We start from the raw sequence: 20230 nt of genomic DNA, 5'->3' as shown, positions 1-20230 counted from the left end.
AGGGTACAATGCTCAACTGATTCACCGAGTCTGACTTCCTGATCTGTCAGGGTACAATGTTTAACTGATTCACCGAGTCTGACTTCCTGATCCATTCAGTCACAAGCATAAGTTGCTGTGGGCAAGTCTAACCCAGAATACCAATAAGAATGGGAACTATACATAGTGGACTCCCTCTAAACCAACATTCCCTGTGAACCGACATATTTATTTGGTCCTGAATTTGTCCCTATATAAAACCATATAAGAACCTCCCTCTAATCCGATATCCGTCTAATCCTAATTCAGACACTCAAATCCGGTCCAAAAACATGTTTTTAGTGCAAATTGACTCTCTCTATACTGACATTTTAATTTCACAAGGAATTGCATCAGCCAAAACATAATGTGTATTTAGCAATCAACACGCTTGTATGAGAGGTAACCTGCCAAGGTGTAATACTATTACGCCTGATGTTGATTACCTGCTAATTACTGACCAACGTCTAATATGCCAATCAAATAGATAATTACTTGTTCAGTGGATTCATCGACTGGTGAAATCACATGTTAAGTGCTTGTCATGAGTTTCTAAAAACTCCTTCTAAACCGACATCCCTCTAAATCGACATTTTTCACTGGTCCCGTGTAATTCATCATTAGGACCTACTTCTTCCTCTCCAGCAGCTCTTTCCCCTGCTGTTCCTTAGTTTTGCGAGCTATTTCCTCCGCTCTCTCCTCCAGCCGTTTCTGTAGCAAGAATCATACAAACGTCACAGTCATTTCAGTTTACAAACTAACATTACAGTTAGGATCATGTCTCTAATTTCTATTTGTCTGTATAAGCATGCTGAGTGAAGAAATCTACAACAAGCATATTCCTGCTTCTTCAAAATGAGTGAAAACTGCTGCATTTATGGTATATACATTTTGGAGAAATGTTTCAACAAGGATGTCCTGTTTTTCAATGTTGCTGTTATTTCCTGATCTCCAAGGCAACATAACCAACTTGTAATAATAATAAGTAACTTCTTATTCCTGCACACAAAATTACTTACAAGGCATTTCACAGGAATACTACAAATGTATCATCTAATTGTTTGCACAACAAACAAACATGACAGACTAGTATCCTATTTTCAGCCAGTTTCATTAACATCAGATCTACCTACCACTACACAAAAGCTCTAAGAAGATTAAGTGAGCACTAAGATCTGATCTTAATAGAATTAGTTTCCTCCCAGGTGTATTAAACTCCATGACCAAGATTTTCGAAGATCTCTTAGCACTAAGATAGTCGTAAGTTAATGTTAATGTATAGCATTTACGACTATCTTAGCGCTAACAGAGCTGTGAAAATCTAGGCCTAGCTCATTACCCTGTGGGCTTGAACACGCTTGTCTCTCTTCCGAACGTATGCCACGAGAGCCTGAAACAAAAATCATATTATTTATACCCACGGGAGCAAAAGTTGTATAACTTTTCAAACTATGTTGAACACAAAAATAGTCATGTGTCATGACTATTTTGGGTCTATTTTCATGAAACTGTGCATTTAGTCTTTCCTGCAAAATATATCTTCCATAATATTCCTGATGCCCTACTTCACCGTATGATAGTAAATCATCAAGACTGAGTGAGTGAGTGAGTAAGAATGGTTTTATGCTACTTTTAGCAACATTCCAGCAATATCACGACACCAGAAATGGGCTTCACACATTGTACCCATGTGGCGAATCGAACCCGGGTCTCCAGCGTGACGAGCGGTTGCCTTAACCAGAGGCTACCCCACCGCTCCTCATCAAGACTGGATCAGACAAACCTGTGGTTGATGTCATGAATACCATCTAACTGACTGACGTACTGAGTTTGGTTTTACGCCATGTGGCGTGGCGTGGCGTGGCGTGGCGTGGCATGGCGTGGCGTGGGGTGGGGTGTGGCATGGGGCGATGCGATGCGAGGCGAGTGAGTTTAGTTTTACACAGCTTTTAGCAATATTCCAGCAACATCACGGCGGGGGACACCAGAAATGGGCTTCACTCATTGTACCCATGTGGGGATTCGAACCCGGGTCTTCGGCGTGACGAGCCAACGCTTTAACCATTAGGCTACCCCACCGCCCGAGTACCATCTAACACTGATGAAGCATGATGACACTGTGACAACTTACAAACCGTTTGGGGCCACACTGGCATCGTCATCTTCACTCCCCAACATGACAAAATGTACAATGTCATACCATATTTGAGGTTTTACATCCACAAACAGGGGCAATGCTGAAGGGCTTCAAGTTGGTTATGTGAAATGGGATTGAACACATTCAAGGACATTACACTCATGCTGAGAAATGCATGCATGTGTGTATGCTTGTGCTTGTGCGTGTTCACACAAACATGTGTAAGGTCTAACAGCGATAGTCCATTGAGCAACCACATGATATGGACTATGAGCTGATCAGTCCTTGTTTTATTCCTTTAATGTTTAAGGAACATTTTGTGGTATATGATGGCTAGAGATCAAGCCACCAACCTAACAACAGAAAAGTGATCCATGATATGTGAGGTGAGGTGAAATTGGGTTTAACCTCGTGCTTGAGAATATTTCGCTCATATGACGACGTGCATGCGTGTGTATGTGGATGTGTCGGCTGCTTGTACTAGCCCAGACTTAAGCTGGTTTTATAGTGCTAGCCCACTGAGATACCATGCCACAGTGAAGCATGAATACCCCACTCAGACACATTATACTGACTCCGAGCCGACCAGTCCTTGTTGTACCCATTAATGCCGTACCATACCATATTTTAACGTCTTTTGGTATGACGCTGTCGGGGATCGAACCCGCGACCATCCGCTCTCCGGGCGGACGCTCTAACCACTACACCACGGAGGCGGTCGATCCATGATATGTACTAGAATGAGTGCTTAGTGGAATGTGGCAAACTGACGTTAAGCACAGTTACAAAAGGCTTCCCAGACTGGAACTAAGAAAGCCATTCGCCCTCACTCACTCAATTATCCTTTTCTCACAAGTGAGCCGCCATATAGCTGGAATATTGCTGAGTGCGGCGTAAAACTAAACTCACTCACTCACTCTCACAAGTGACAACAGATCCTCTACATTACTCTTGAGTGAGTTTAGTTTTACGCCGCACTCAGCAATATTCCAGCTATATGGCAGTATTAGTCTTGAAGAAATGGCAGCTTTAGTTACACTGCCATAGTTTTCTCCATCCTTAATATCATAGAGGTATCAAATATGTCCTCATTTCTCACCCTGATTTCTTCATTCCTTTCCTTCTTGGCTGCATCCCTCTGTTTCTTGTTCTCCGCCTCCATCTTGCGTCGAGTCCATCTGTCGGGCGCCTCACGAGTATCATACTTTTCCACCCACACATAGGACTTGGCTGTACAGTAGGAGGTCCAGAAACCATAGAAGGGATGAACAATCTGGGAACATTCATTAAATGGGGATGGTTTACATAACAACACTACATGATGGTTCAAAATGCTGAAAACTTGGTAAGACTACAGAATACCAGATACCTTACATCATCTTTGAAAGCATGCGAGTTTACTTGGTTGGGGTAGGGTTAAAGGTTAGGGTTAGAGTAGAATACCAGATAGGGGTTAGGGTAGGGTTAGTTAGGGGTAGGGTTAGGTAGGGGTAGGGTAGGGTTAGGGGGGTAGGGTAGGGGTAGGGGTAGGGGAGTAGGGTTAGGGTTAGGGTAGGGGTAGGGGGTAGGGTAGGGTAGGGGTAGGGTAGGGTTTAGGGGTAGGGTAGGGGTTTTGGGGTAGGGTTAGGGTTTAGGTTAGGGTCAGGGTCAGGGTCAGGGTAAGGTTTAGGGTTAGCGTTAGGGTGACGTGATACTAAACAATATAAAAGGTATCCGGTATTCTGTAGGTGTACTGAAAACTTTAATGACCTGGTAAATCAGATGACTACAAATAAACATATACAAAATAAAGTATCTACTATACAATACCTAAGAAGTGTACATGGCCATTTGGAAATAGACATGTTCACTGATGATAAAACAAATGGTCAAAGGGAGATTACTATGCGGACAATTGCTAAGAGTGATTTTGCCCGAGTAACTGTTTCAAATAAAAAATATTTTAGGGTAGTTTTTGAAATATAGAAAAGCTATTACAAATATTTTACAGCAATAATACAATAATCAAATGTCAAGGAGTTATCCCCCCTCATACCTCTTCATAGGAACTTTCCGAGTTCCCAAATTCTGGAATCTCGTAGTCGCTGTCCTTGTCTTCCATGAAGGGATAATCCTCCTCTGCCAGAGTGTGGAACACTTTTCTGTACACTGCGTAGAATCCCTGCACAGGTATACGGAGGAGTACAGTGACAGAAGTATAAAATATAGAAATAGGTATAGTGACAAGTACAGAGACCGGTATAAGTACTGGGACATGTGTATACATCATGAAAGTTGTGTATGGTTAAAAAGCAGGTTTCTTAAATCAAACTTGATAGGTCTCAGAATTGGCCCTAGTCCTTTTCCTACCTTTATGTCAGTGCACTTACCAAACCATTCTATTTGATTGGACAATACTCCATGTACTGAATCATTTACTAATATAATGAATAAAGCCTGTGACACAATGCCTACTGTCAGTGTTAAATTCAGAGAGACCTGGCATCTTCATCGAGTTATCATAGTTACCTCAGCTTCATCTCCAAAACCTTTGTAGCAGGCCGAGTTGAAGTACTGGAACACATCCAGGGAGTTGTCCTCATACTTGTCGCCACGACCTAAGCCTGTAGCCAGACATCACACTAGTTCACACAGAGTGACTTCATTCTGATATATACACAACGATTGAGTTGGATTTTATGCCACTTTTAGCAATATTCCAGCAATATCATGGTGGGGACACCAGAAATGGGTTTCACACTTTGTACCCATGTGGGGAATCAAACCTGGTCCTTTGACGTGACCAGGTTTTAACATTTATATATTAACCATTAGGCTACCCCACCACTTCATGTACAAAAGAGACAAACGATCGACATCCAAGTACTCCATCAAAGAATATTTTTCTCCGTAACATTGGTTTCCAAATCAGGATTTTCTTATTGTGTGACCACAATGACAAAGCATCTATGAAACTAAACCATGTAATCAAGACTTGAAAAGAATCCTCAAAATCGGTGATGACAGATTCAAACTAGCCTTGTGCAAGAAACAGTTTCATTTGGCCAGGCCAATTTTATTTCTTGTTTCATGGATTTTCGTCCTCATAAAACCTAAAGGCAGAAGGGAATTTTTTTTTTTTAATCATCAGTCAAAGCAAAATCCCACATCAGTTTCCATGTTAACTCTTTTAGTTTGTTTATATCAACTAAATATATAAGATGAGTGAGTTTAGGTTTCACGTTCATTTCAAAGAGTATTCACTTAATTTTTCTTATTCTTGAAAAAATATGACTGGCAGATCAGTAAAACAAGAAATAAAATTGGTCTCGCCTTATATACAAATAATAAAGTGTATCATATTACATAAAGTCAAGAATTCAGGGGGTGAATGTCTGCCAGCATGTTAGAACGACAAGTCCTAATATTTTTATCAAACTTTCAAAACACGGTGGTAATTAATCTGATATCATCTGAGGCGATTATTCGTGTTATCAAGAGCAGAAGTGTGTGCCTCACCTCCCCTCAGGATGGCCTCCCTGTGCTTATCATACCACGCCCTCTCCTGGGAGTCACTGAGGACCTCATAGGCCTGCTGCACCAGCCGGAACTCCCTCGTGGCCTCCTCCACATTGTCAGGGTTCTTGTCTGAAACACAAACATGTTGTCATCAACAAACTCCAGTCTAAGTAAACTTAGGCTCAGTATTATTCGTTACACTGCTATACTGAGTCTAACAGACCCTTGAGAAAGTCGCGTCAGCTAACCTTTGAGCGACCTATGACCGTCTAACGTGGGACAGCCGAACGGATTTAACCAATCAGACAACGACTACTTGTTAGGGTTCGGCGGGACTTACAAAACATTTTTTGGATTTTCTCTTCCCTGGTCGCTGACATTGATTTATCAACAAACGAAAATCCGCATAAAACACAGATATTTGACCTGCAGCATATACTCTTATGGGTTTCTAATGTTATGGTTATTATTTGCTTATATTTTCGCAAGATGACATCCTTGAATATTGACAAAAACGCTATTTTCAGCGACTGTTTACTCCCTGCGTGTATCACTCGGAAGCGATCATGCGGAAAATAGCATTCGAGTTTTGGAGGTAAAGGTTCAAACGGTATGTGCGAATGTTAACTTAGCGCGATTTGGTAAGCTGTGTTCTGATTGGTCAGTCAAAAAGGTTAGCTGATGCAACCTCCTACTAGGTTTTGTTAGACTCCAGTATAGCAGTGTAACGAAATAATACTGAGCCTAAGTCATCAACACAGACTCCACATTGTCAGGGTTCTTGTCTGAAACACAAACATGTTGTCATCAACACAGGCTCCACATTGTCAGGGTTCTTGTCTGAAACACAAACATGTTGTCATCAACACAGGCTCCACATTGTCAGGGTTCTTGTCTGAAACACAAACATGTTGTCATCAACACAGGCTCCACATTGTCAGGGTTCTTGTCTGAAACACAAACATGTTGTCATCAACACAGGCTCTACATTGTCAGGGTTCTTGTCTGAAACACAAACATGTTGTCATCAACACAGACTCCACATTGTCAGGGTTCTTGTCTGAAACACAAACATGTTGTCATCAACACAGGCTCCACATTGTCAGGGTTCTTGTCTGAAACACAAACATGTTGTCATCAACACAGACTCCACATTGTCAGGGTTCTTGTCTGAAACACAAACATGTTGTCATCAACACAGGCTCCACATTGTCAGGGTTCTTGTCTGAAACACAAACATGTTGTCATCAACGCAGGCTCCACATTGTCAGGGTTCTTGTCAGAAACACAAACATGTTGTCATCAACATGGACTCCTACTACTGTACCCCACATGGGTACAATATGTGAAGCTCATTTCTGGTGTCCCCCGCTGTGATGTTGCTGGAATATTGCTAAAAGCGGCGTAAAACCACATTCACTCACTCACTCAGTCAGTCACTCACTCCTACTACTGTAAGAGATCTTGTCATAAAACAGACATTGTCATCACCAGTCTTCTCAAATTGTCTGGGTTTGGGTCTGGAAACAAAGGTTGTTTTCACTAAAAACTCCTCAAATTGTCAGCGTACTTGTCTAAAAACAAGCGTCATTACTTTTGATTCCTCATATTGTGAGAGCTCTTGTCCGAAATAAATGTCATCACTAATTACTCCTCACATTATAGTCTATGAATGGTGTGTAGAAGTGATACAAATAAAGGGAGAACATTTAGGAGATCTTTATTTCTAACACTACAATGGAAAAGCAAGGAAAAAATATTTTAAGAGAACAAAGATATTTTGAGTCAAGATGGCATTCTTCAAACTGTAAACATCTACACAAAATTCATCAGTCTTCAACCATATTTCACATTACACTGTGTAGAACTTTCCGAACATAGCTACTGGCTGCTGATCAGTTATCCACACATTACAGTTATCGCCAATACATGAGTATGACACGTGCGCAGTTCCGGTCAATTACAGTTCCGGTATTTTTCCCCACGGTATTTGACAACAATAAAGGACAGCAAAAGAAAATTCTTCACAGTAAGTAACAGAAGAGAAAAAAATAAAGATGAAGTTATGAACCTTATACAAAATTTTAACTTAGTTGGGGGGATGTCACACGATCTATATACAATGTAATAGCAAGTTCAAGTTCACAAAAGTCATTAATTGTTTCATTCCCTATCAATCTACTGTTAACAACACTCAAGTAGTCACACAATTAATTATTCAAGGTTACTTTAAACATATATTATTTCACGAATGATATGAGAAATTCTGAAATAGCGATAACTGTTACAGTTACTTGTGAGAAAACATCTATTTATACTGCCATGATTCCCTTCCACCGTGTTGTATAAAAACACGATTGGCGCAGCAATGAATGGGCTGGACACATCGGTGAATAGCTAATTAAGTATCAATTATTTCTGTTTCATTAATTTAACGAAAGGCATAGTAATTTTGTAAATACTGCTAAAATATGGTGATAACTGTTCGGCAGCCCGTACCATATGTTTGCCTGATAAGTCTGAAGTTCCATATGTTCAAAAAATATTATACAGTGTTTTTATATTTTTTTATGAAAGAAAAGCCCTTTTATATTTTCTGTCATTATTTTTATAGTAAATTACAAAGCTGTTGACATCGTAATTCGTTTGGCAATACAAAGGGATCTGACTATGGATATTCACCTCGAACACAACACCCTGTTCGTTCTGACTTACAAATAAACACTCCATCGAAGCACGTGTACGCAAAATATAAACAAAACAGTCAAAATGTACATACCTGGGTGATATTTCAAGGCTAATTTCCTGTACGCCTTCTTGAGATCCTCGTTATTTGCATCTCGCGGGACATTTAGAACCTCGTAATGACACTTTATTGACGATGACATGTTGCCCCATATGCTAGACGACCGTTACCTTCAGTTGTCAATCAATTATTTCGCACATTGCACAAGCACATGTTGTGTTTTGATGGCACTCTTCTGTGAAGAAGTCGAGTTCGTATAATTAAAGGGGAGTAACTTTTATGTGACTTAAACGGTATTATGTCCCTTTGACCATTAGCTGTTTTGTGTGCCTTGCTTACGGGATTACAAAACAGCATGCAATGCAATGTTAGTTTTAACGTATAACGGTTTCTAAAATATACATAGTCTGGGTCGATAAATTTTTTGTACCGAATAATGTTCCTCTCCAAAAGCAATGAATTTTATCTTTTACAAGCTGCTGCGATGGCACGGTGTAGACACACCTTATGGAAAACAGCCATAGCGACTTTTGGGTATGGATCCTAATACAGTTGACTAGTAAATACCAATACCTATACCGAATCGTCGCTATAGCACCATATTAGGGAGGTCACTATCAATAAACTGAGTCTACGTCATAATGATTTGTCGAACAAAAATATAGGTTTGGTATGCAATGACTGTCACTATTTAAATAAAATACACGCGTTTAAAAAAGTGAGTGAGTGAGTTTAGTTTTACGCCACTTTCAGCACTATTCCAGCAATATCATGGCGGGGAACACGTTTAAAAAGACTTACGGATAATACAGGTGAAACAGTTAACAGAACATATTTAGGATAGATAGATGTAGAAGATACAGGTTATTGTATCTTTTTGAGATGATATACATATCAACCACCCTTACAAAAAATTCTTTCAAATAGAAAAGAAATGAAATCCAAAATAAATGTTAATTTACAAATAATGTTATCTGTTTATTGCTAATGCGCGCGCACATTCACACCTGTTAAAAATTACAATGGGGTTGTTAATTGTTGGTTTGGGACGCGTTATCGAGCGCAGCCATTTTGCAGTTGATTGATTGCAATATGCACGTGTTGATATCCGTTAGTTCTTTCACTTGACGTGACATTTACAATAAGCCACCTGGCCATTACAAAGGATTTCGAGTGGAATTTACCGGTTACGCAAGAAGCGGTCGATATTCAACGCATGCCAAGTTATTTGTTAATTAACGTGAAACAAGCAGAGAACATGTGCAGTGGAGGAAAATCAGAAATCATTTCAGTACAATGGGTACTGTCAGTGACAATTGTTTAAATAGCAAGTATATGTTGGATAAATCTATTATTTCCCACGAGAACGTAAAAACATCCGTTACCGTTAACATTTGGTCCTTTGAAGACTTAAGATAAATTGATATTACATCCTTCGCTCAACACACTTTAATTTGTTATTTCGTTTATTAATTAATTAATACACACAGCTGAACGTGTATAAGTTCGTTCTGTTATCGTTCGATAATACCCAAATCATGAAGTTGTAAATGGTTACATGCATAAACTATTCGCAAAATCATAATGTATTTCCCTTGAAATATGAATACATTTACTTAGGCAATTCGCCCAAAATATTGTTTGTGCACATTTAAATAATTAAGAACATTCATCCTTACACTGCATTTCCATTTGCAATAACACAATAATAAGCAACCAGTTTCAAGCTATTGGGTACATTAACAATTCAGATTACAACGTGCAATGGCATGTCAATCAATAAAAATGAATCGAATGATTTTCAGGAAGAGCTCGATCTAATTTTGACCTAATTCGCATGTGACAGATGCGTTGATTGGATGATAGTGGTAATGATTTCAAGAGAAAGTTCCAAAGCTGACGACCAATCAAATTGCTCGACTCAAATTACATGGAGGGGACTGACTAACCCAGGGCGTATGAATCTCGCACCTTGCACCACTGTTTTGATTTTATTTATGTTCCTGTAATGTTCTCAGTAGTAGTGGTAGTTGATAAGTTACTGCTATATCAATAGCTCTGCGGATTAAGTGTTAAATATTCTTCTTTGATAACACGATATGCACTTTCTTTACGCCGAACCTTTTCCGGCGGAAGTACATTTAAAGGTAGTTGTTCGGCGCCGGCTGAGATCATCACGAATATTTCTGAATAATGTCAATGAGATCGTCTCCCCTTGCGGATAAATTACGAGGATGGCATAGGACCACGGCCGGGTGTAAGGGCTGAGAACGTCCATCATTTCACTTGGATTACCGTTTTCGTTTGGCTACACAATTTTATAAAAGATGGGAAACTGTTTCGGTGGTTCCGATCACTCCCCAGCACCCAGAACCAACAATGGAGGAGTGGAAACCCCTCAACGCACGAAACCAGCGTCGGAAAATGGTGCTGTGAGCGTGTCGAGCACTGGGGGATCAATTGTGACAAACGTGAACCAGTCGGCAGCATCTCCGATTGCACAGTCTCCAAAACATCAGTCAGAACAATCGTTAGGGGAGCCTCTATCCTCCAGTAAAATATTTGTTGCATTGTACGACTACGATGCAAGGACTGATGAGGATTTGAGTTTTAGGAAAGGAGAACACTTAGAAATTCTAGATGATACCCAAGGGGACTGGTGGAATGCTAGATCCAAGATTACTAAAAACAAGGGATATATACCGTCCAATTATGTGGCCAAGTTAAAGAGTTTAGAATCAGAACCGTAAGTATGATCACTTATTATCAGCCGCCCTTGCAATATAACTGAATGAGGTCAGATGAGATGTGTATATTAAAAGGGTGTGTTCAACAACAGCTATAGTCAGCCACTATGATAACTATGCTGATTGTTAACAACAGTATATCCTCTTAAATATCACTGAATAAAGGTCAGTTAAGTATAAATGCCACATGGATAACAATTAATCTCTGTGTCATCTTGTTGGAAAATCCATTATGTTTATCATAGCCAAGTGACTGATGCAGTGGGGTGTAGTTGTGGTTGGTTGTTCGCGCCTTTGACAGATGGGCATCTGACTGTATGACTGTCGTTTGCTAATGTATGTTTGTTATACAATGCTTATGCAGGTGGTATGACTCACTGTAATGTCATCTGTTGTCCAGTAACCAAGAGTGTTCATGAGGGAACAACACAGATGTCCATATTAATGTTGTGTTTAAAACTGGAATCTAAGGCAGGATGACAAAATAAATAATGGGCCTATCAAATTTCTCTCACATGACAATATTTCAGTTTACAGTCTCTTAGGGGAACGAGTGATGACAAATCATTATTGTTGACAGTTGCAGCTTATCTTGGTTGCATAATTATGTTAACAGTATTACTTATTGATGTGATAAACTTTATCCTTCATGCGTGTAAGTGAAGTCTGGTGTCATGGTAGTTTGAGTAAAGTCAACTTATTAATATGTTAAGAAACAGTCTTTGGATGTTATCAGGGTTGGTTTCTGACAGAGGTTGGAGCTGACTCAGTTTTTTGTGACTGGTCCTTGTGATGATGCATTGACTGCAAAATACTTGACATGGTAAAATTGGTCGGTGTCCATTCTAATTTTTGGTTAATAGTAAGGGAGGGTTAGCAAGAGCCCCATGAACACAATGTGCTATGTGACTCTGGTGCCAGTTTTGGCTGCATGAAATCAGATGTTTTCTCATCTAATAAGATGTTATGATCCGAACACTGGCAAAACACACAGGCCATAACTGGCATGAGTGTTTCCTTAGCCATTGTCAACATTCTGTATTTTCACCCATGACAAAGGTGTTGTCAAAATTATGAATATTTTGTCAAGTTACGCCATGACACAACATGCACATCATTGTGATATTTTAGCAACAATAAGGAAACCATAGGCCGAGGTTCAGTTTTTAAAAGGGATTGCAGTCTCAGAAGGAAGATAGTTGGAGACAGCTAGGTTGAACACTAAGGCAATCCTTTTCCTGGTTGATCTTGAGAAATGAGTCTTTTGGTTAAATTTAGGTTTATTTTGTTTGTAATTGAAGTTCAGTTCAGAAATAGTAACAAGTGAAGCATTACACAAGGAAACAAAACATCTGAATGTATCTCATGTGTGCCATTAATTTTATTGATTATTGTAGTAAGTGATATGTACAACCATAATCATGAGACGGTAGTATTACAATGACTCTGAATCAGTTTATTGTATGTGTTACTAAATATCAAGATGACATATTAGTTGTCTTGTTTATGACATCCAGTGTGCAAAATTTACGCTGGTCCTGTGGTCCCTGGCTAGTTAAAATTCATCAGGACGACTAATGATAAATTTGCAGTGGTCCTGGTGGCCAGTGAATTTTTAAGGTAAATCTAGGAAAGCAGGGATTTACTGGACGCGAATTCCTGCATCCTATATGCATAAAAATTGACAATGGACGCAACGAAAGATATTGAGATATGTTATAGGTTTGTACAGCAGAAAAGTATATATGATAACAGTTGTAGTGTTCTAGAAATTATGGAATACTGCGTTTCCTTTTAGTTTGTTTAGAATATAAGCGCTTAAAGTGTAGTAGTAGTAGTAATAGTATAATAGTAGTCTCTCTCACAGTCCCAGAAACCCTTATTTTCCCTAATGCCTAGTTCTCCCTGCAATGCTAAATCCCTATATGATGCAAATCTAGATTTCCTCAGGTTCTGAATCTCCCATCTCCCTGGGGCTCCTTTTCAATTTAAATGGGTTTATTTGTTACTATCAAAATAATTTATATTCAGAGACGAAGCGTTAGTCTAGGTATGATAGGTTCCCAGCTGCCTACAGCTGTATGACAATGAAAGGACTCAACAAATCGAGTGGTCAGACATGCCCTGGTGGCCAGATCTAATTGATTGTGTGGAACAGACATGATTATATACAGGCTGCCATCACATAGCTGAAATATGACTGAATCCACCATTTAACTACAAAAAAACAAACAAATAATCTGGACACAGTAAAGCTCATACCATCTAAAACCAGGGGTAGAAATAACTTTAAAATTGCTAGTGTACTCCGTACAGTGACACATGTAAAATCACTTGCCCTGATAATTTTTCCACTATACTGGCTCATTTTCTTGTTGATTTCTTTTAAATAAGCAACATAATTGACATTGGAAAGTCAACTGAACACTGGTTCAGCATGATATACAAATTTGCTTGCCCAACAGAAAAAAACCCACTGGACTGGGACATCAGGCAATGGGTTATTTCCACCCCTGTAAAACACTAAAATGAACTTACATCTGTAAGTAGGTATGTACAAAGAGAGGTGACGACAGGTTCATAAGGAAGTGTGACTAGTCCATGTAGCAGTAGTGACCATGGTGACATACAGTTCAAAGTACTACACACTAGTACTGATGTAATCAACCCACACACATCAGCTAATCCCCGCTCCCCATTATAGAATTAGACATGCATAGTTGTGGGGGACATTCAACTCAGCATAATGACAAACCTAGCCATGCTTACAAATTTCCTTCTGTTATAATGAAAATAGAACAGTTGACCTAAATGTCTCATATTTGGGTTGGTCACATTAACTCGGCTTTTGAATGAGAGAAAAGGTGTGTCACCACTTTAAATAGGTGAAATCGTGATGAGTACGAGGTATTTCTCAATCTAATCTGGTATTTATTATTTAGATGATGTGGTTTTTGATGTGTTAAGTCATATATTATTTGAGAAGCATCACCCAAATAACATGTTTGCAATCAGTTACCTAGTCAGTCCCACAGAGCCACATTATTTTCCCTACAACCCTCCCTGCAATGCTAAGCCATAAATGAAGCAAGTCTAGATTTCCTCAGGTTCAGGAATCTCCCAACTCACTGGGGCTCCTTTTCAATTAAAATGGGTTTATTTGTTACAATCATAATTATATATGTTCTGATAATCAGAGACTAAGCGTTAGTCTATTAGTTACCCTATAAATCAGAATCCTTTAGTTTGAATATTTTGACCAAATCCTTATTTGGGATTTTCAGTGTGTGTTCATGTTTTGCAGTTGAAAGTTTATCATGTTTATTGACAGAAAATAACTAGAAGTATAACATAGTAACAATACAGCAAGGTTGCCATATGATATCCCGATATGGGTGTGATACGAATCGTATCCTCATACAGTACTTCTGTGTTACAAGTTCAAGCGAATAATATCCTGATACAGTACTTCTGTTTTACAAGTTCAAGCGAATAATATCCTCATACAGTACTTCTGTTTTACAAGTTCAAGCGAATAATATCCTGATGCAGTACTTCTATGTCAGAAGTTTGTATTCTCTTCCTTTTCGCAGGTAAATCACACCCATGAATCAGTTGTTTTCCAAATTTCAAATAGCAAAGGTGGGATATGGTACGGGGAGATTAACTCTGAGAAATATATTTAGGAGCACTGCAGTTTCTTGTATTTATTTCCAACCCAGAAATGCTAGAGAATCTGGATAAACTGATTCTTGAACAGTTTCTGTCATTATTCAAGTTTTTACATCTATATTACTTGTCATATAATAAATGCAAGTTCTTTGCAATACAGGAGTTATACATCAATGTATTGATGACAATCTTCACCAAGATTTTCAAGAAACATGATCAGTCCATTATGTTTTTAAATCGAATTTTGAAAATGAATATGTTTGGATATGATTATTGGTTTACAAATCAGTCAGTTCATCAGTATACTGCAATTCTAGGCACATGCCTGTCAGAAATAAACATGCTTTGTGCATACCATAAAGATTAGAGATATAGTAAGTGTTAAATTATTTTGTTATGTGCAAGAATAAAGGAATATTGCATCTTACCTAAGTAGTGTGCTTAGGATATACTATAAACAAGGAAAACACATATTGGATTTGTTACTGTCCATGGAAGTAAAACCAAGTTTTTGTAGAATAGAAATGATTTTTAACCTTTATAATATAGCAGAAATAGTGAGTGAATGAGTTAAGATTTAGAGTCACATCGGCAATATTTCAGCCATATCGTGACTTCGAAAAGTTAGAAATTAATTATGAATTAATAATAAATGCAACTGAATTATAAAAACCTGTCAACGGAGGACAGTAAAATAACTACATTATCACAGGTGGAGAATTAATACTAGTAACTGTAAAATTAAACAAACTTTTATGGACAATACAATATAAAAAACGGGCTGGAGATCACCAGCAACTGAAATACATAAATTACGAGGGTTGAAGACCAGTTTCTGATGATTATGGGAGGAATTTATACAGGATTCTACTTAATTGCTGCAATTTTACAAATATTTGCTGCAGACTTAACATCAAATGCTCAATATCGGCCTTTGAATGTGGTTAAATATCTGCCTGCAAAGACAGGTCATTAATTGTGCAGATATGTATCAGTTCACTTAGATTAGTGATCTGTCGCTGTAGTTCAGTCTGCCTACAGTGTTCTGTCATACTTATGATCAATTATACATGAATACAACAGATGGTGTTAAAGCTCCAGGGCTGTTTCTATTCTTACATGGTATATGGTGTCGGACTTCATAGGTGAAGTTTATTGCTCTTCTTCTCATTTAACATGCTTGGTTACGATTATTTACAAATGCTTGAAGGATTTCTTTCATTGAATATTGTCATTAGGTTGTGCATCAAATTAAATCCAGATCAGATTGAGAGTGAGTATGCATTTGAAGAAGATGGTATGAATCAAAACATCTGTGAAACTCATGTTCACTTGGACATGCTTGTATGGTTTATAATTCATTATTTAGTATATGGGACCTGTGAAGATCGGGTTAGAATTGATCTTCAGTGACCCATGCTTGTCGTAAGGGGCGACTAACGGGATCGGGTGGTCAGGAGTGCTGACTTGGTGGACACATGTCACCGTATCCCAATGGCATAGATTGATACTCATGCAGCTGATCACAGGATTGTCTGGTCCAGACTCGATTATTTACACACAGCCGCCATATAGCTGTAATATTGCTGTGTGGCATAAAACTAAACTCAATCAATCAATTATATATAGATGGGCTGTTATGACCTGATGTTATGACCTGAACATACAAAACGGACAGATTTTATGATACTCAAGCATCAGATTAGTGCCCCTAGTCCCCTTTTCATACAGTATTCACCACTGTGTCTGTAGCAACAACTGGGACTGCGATCAGTTACTACTGCATTGCCGTGGTTTCTGCTTTCATCTCAGTATCTAATGAGGCAGTCATGTGTCAGCTGAAATTCGGAACTTTAACATTAATAATTATTTATGTACTTTTAGGGTACAAATGAGTCCTTTGATACAACAACTTGATAATGATATTGGTGTCAAGTGTTTGTGTATCATGATCAAGATGCATATTGTATTGCATGGAAGTATTGTCTTGCTGTACTAGTATGTGTTGGTTCAGTATGGATTAATATGGATTAAACAGGTGCTTCTCAGGAGATTAGTGGCAGTGTGACATGTGTATGATTTTGTGTTCTGTTTGTAAGAAAAATTCATCAGACTTTTTTTGCCTGTCAGTCAAGATGTTAAAATAATGTTCGATCATGTTGACCAGAATTTTGTCTATGGTCTAAAGGATATGCACATTGAATCTACAGGTCTCGTTGTATCTCTATTAGACACAAAGCTGCTGACAAAAAGGGTTTTGAATTGTTTTACTTCGTTCTAATTAATTAAGCTGAATGTTTACTAAATGAGAATAAAAAAGAAAGAAAAGTTAATGCTGTTAACTGCTGAGGTGTTTTTGTTTGCAACAGATCAGCTGTTAGCCTTACTAGGTATGGTGTGTAACATCCATTAGTCAGGAAGACAACTAAAACCCCCGAGCTGCTGGCCCACCATGTATTTAATTCTATTTGTCTTTAAGAAAATCTTCTCAAATCAGTTGACTAGTTTGAGTGTTGGACCCTGGTGACAAAAAGACCTGCAAATCATGCACAGAAGGAGCTGTCTGACCTTATATTATTTCAGAAGGAAACTCAAGAACCAAGCCCAAGATGTGGAGATAATCTTCATCTTCAGATGACTCATCTTGAATTGTTAACACAAGCTCCTTGCTCAGCCTGCTTTCAGTGGGAAATTGTGTGAAATCTGCTTAGCAGCTTAGGGTCACCTTTTTTTAAATGAGTTAATTTTGGATTGACAGTTTTCAAGCATGACAAAATAAGCGGGTACTTATTCTGAAGACGAGTGTATTGTGTGGTTGTGAGATCTAAACCCTTGTGTATGGCTGAAATACTGCTGGTGGGACTTAAATTAAACTCACTCACTCAATCCTTGCTATTTAGACATGATGTTTATATATTTATTATGGGACAAACCTAGCTATTCGCATTGGTGTTTCATAATTCTGAACATTTTGTTTATGGTAATTATACTTTTAAAAGTCAAGTTTATTCATCAAGTATATTACACATAAACATGATTAAGCCAGTGAAGGCATTGTGATATGTCTTGCAGTCAAAGATCTGACATTTTCCTAGTTTCTGCTGACAAATATATGATAGTAATGTGAATGCATTGGGTGTTCTTCAATAGCCTTGACATGTTAAGTAATATAAAATTCAGTAGTATATTAGAATCCCCATTGTGCTCAGTTTTAAATATACATTAAATGGCTAACGCCACCTGCCCAAAGCCAATGTCCAGAAGCAGTTGTACTGGTAATCAAAGCTGACAGGTGTCTATACATCAATATTTATATCTAAGTTTAAAGATGTCAAGAGACATGTTTGGGCTTGTGCCAGATCTAGGAGCTTCACGTCCTGATGGTGTCAACTACTGGGCTTCTTCTTGTTTTATACCTTCAAAAAGAATGTTTGATCATCTTGATGAATATGTGAATAAATTACGTACAACTTCGAAGCCAAACACGACATTAGCAGTATATCTAATAGCCAGTATTTACGGTATCATATTGCATTTACCGGGCACAGAATGTAGGTATCTAATAATCCTCTTTGTTGATGTATATAGGAATATATCACATGCCTGTTTACAGTAGTGACTCATACTGTTAAATATATGTTGCTGAAATGGAAGTTTTGAACTGATGGCCATCTACAGTTACTTTTGACAAGGAATATTGTAATACACATTGTCCCTCTAACATATCTGTAATAATATTTCATTTACAATGTGTATCATGTTATTTGCAACATTCTTACAGCAATTGTTGTATCTCATAGGGCGTTAACACTTTGAATTCTTCCAACGTTTCTGACAGTATCCTCTCATATTAGGAAAATAACTGCAGTGACCAGTCTTAAAATACTATATTCATTGTTTATATGTCATTTACATATGGCATGATGGTGGTTAGGGCTGTGTATTGGCCAGAACAGAATGTGTCGCAATATATTGCACATTCTTGTATCTGTATTATGACATATATTCAGAGGTACAGATAAGCTGTGTTTCTGCGTAAATTATGAAATATTTATGTGAAAACTCAATTCCTATTAAGTCTATTGCGTACAAGTATGCTTGAATTTTTGTAAATGCTCAATAAATGTGATCTTACATATGTACACACAAAAATGTCAAATCTTAGCTTGCATACCGGTGGATAGATAAAATAACTGAGGTATATTGAGAGGTTCTATTTCAGGACATGAACTTGACAACTTGCAGTCTTTCTTATCGTTTCTCATATTACAGATCAAATATAAATAACAAACACTAACATTTAAACTTTATTATATTTCTAAAATTAACGGAAAATGGCAAAATACCCAACTGAGTTTGAGTGAGGTGAGTACAATTTATTTGGTTACTCTAAGGAAAAATTAGGATACCCAGTTGAGATGAACACAGGCAAGTACATAACTCAATGACCCAAGAAGTTATCTGTAGGTCTGTATGTTGTGAGGTATTGGGAGCTAAAGTGTTTGACAGTGAGTCTGCAGCTTTTAACATAATCACAAAACTTCATATATATGTGTAGTAAATTGTACCCAACATGGCATTTTTCATAACACATTGAAATACCTATGGTGATGTGCTATACTGAAAATACATTGCATAATGGTGAAATGTTTATATAAATGTAGGTAGGATCCATTTTGTCTACTGGTACGTAAGTCCCAAAACTTCAAAGTTAAATTTAGACTTATCAGATTTTTAAAACATAGTATTTTTGTTATTTTGACTGTCAGCTAAATGTTCCTACAATCGCCAGTAGTTGAAGGGATGGTGTTAATCCAACTAGGGTCCATGCGAGTAGCAAAAGCACTGTAAGTCCCCATGGTCCCTAGTATGGTGATCTACCTTCAGTTGTTGGCGACTTATAGCTCGTTTTTATATTGTATTGTCTTCATAAATATAATTGTTTTACATGTACATGCTAATTTTAGACTCCATCTGTGATACTGTAGTTAGTTTACAGTCCTTTGATGACTGATTATTTAGCAACTTATATTTATTGTTTATGTAAGACATTTCTCGTCACTATATGGCTGAAATATTGCCGAGGTGATGTTAAATTTTAACTCGCTCGCTCACTCATTTTGTCTTCTAAGTCATTCTACTGCTGTTGTAATTTGTCGTGTGATTTATACAGGATGAAAATATGAATCAATACAGGTGTGAGTATATGGCAGAACATATTGTCTTACATGTTTTTAGTAATATTTAGGTGAATTGTGGGATGTTTAATATAGATTCCGTGTTGACTTGTTGCTGTGTGGAACTGTGTCATATGTTTTGGATCGCCAGCTTTATTCCTTATAATAGTCTAGATCACAAATACTGTAGGGATATGATGCTTGATTTGCCTGCCACCTTACTCACTGAGTTTAG

At 38.0% G+C, this 20230-nt stretch overlaps 2 protein-coding genes across 2 annotated transcripts in view; one reads left to right on the top strand and one right to left on the bottom strand.

Annotated features, from left to right (window-relative positions):
* Window positions 1–8634, bottom strand: part of LOC124260113 (dnaJ homolog subfamily C member 21-like) — a 29511-nt gene extending 20877 nt beyond the window's left edge. Inside the window, exons 1-7 of the mRNA XM_046694360.1 lie at window positions 8433–8634; window positions 5654–5782; window positions 4664–4758; window positions 4191–4316; window positions 3255–3428; window positions 1358–1408; window positions 650–729 (exon numbers count right to left, since the gene is read on the bottom strand). Of these exons, the coding sequence (XP_046550316.1) occupies window positions 650–729; window positions 1358–1408; window positions 3255–3428; window positions 4191–4316; window positions 4664–4758; window positions 5654–5782; window positions 8433–8541 (764 nt within the window). The 5' untranslated portion in view covers window positions 8542–8634. The remainder of the gene's footprint in view (window positions 1–649; window positions 730–1357; window positions 1409–3254; window positions 3429–4190; window positions 4317–4663; window positions 4759–5653; window positions 5783–8432) is intronic.
* A 1911-nt stretch (window positions 8635–10545) lies between these two features.
* The window catches only part of LOC124260093 (tyrosine-protein kinase Src42A-like), a 47269-nt gene continuing 37584 nt past the window's right edge, over window positions 10546–20230 (top strand). Inside the window, 1 exon segment of the mRNA XM_046694343.1 lies at window positions 10546–11145. Within this exon segment, the coding sequence (XP_046550299.1) occupies window positions 10727–11145 (419 nt within the window). The 5' untranslated portion in view covers window positions 10546–10726.

The sequence above is a fragment of the Haliotis rubra genome, unplaced genomic scaffold, assembly GCF_003918875.1.
Source record: "Haliotis rubra isolate DU_JTF1 unplaced genomic scaffold, ASM391887v1 Scf75, whole genome shotgun sequence".
In the NCBI taxonomy this organism is placed as follows: domain Eukaryota; kingdom Metazoa; phylum Mollusca; class Gastropoda; order Lepetellida; family Haliotidae; genus Haliotis; species Haliotis rubra.
Note: the sequence above shows the minus strand (reverse complement) of the source record. Positions and strands in the feature narration are given on the sequence as shown.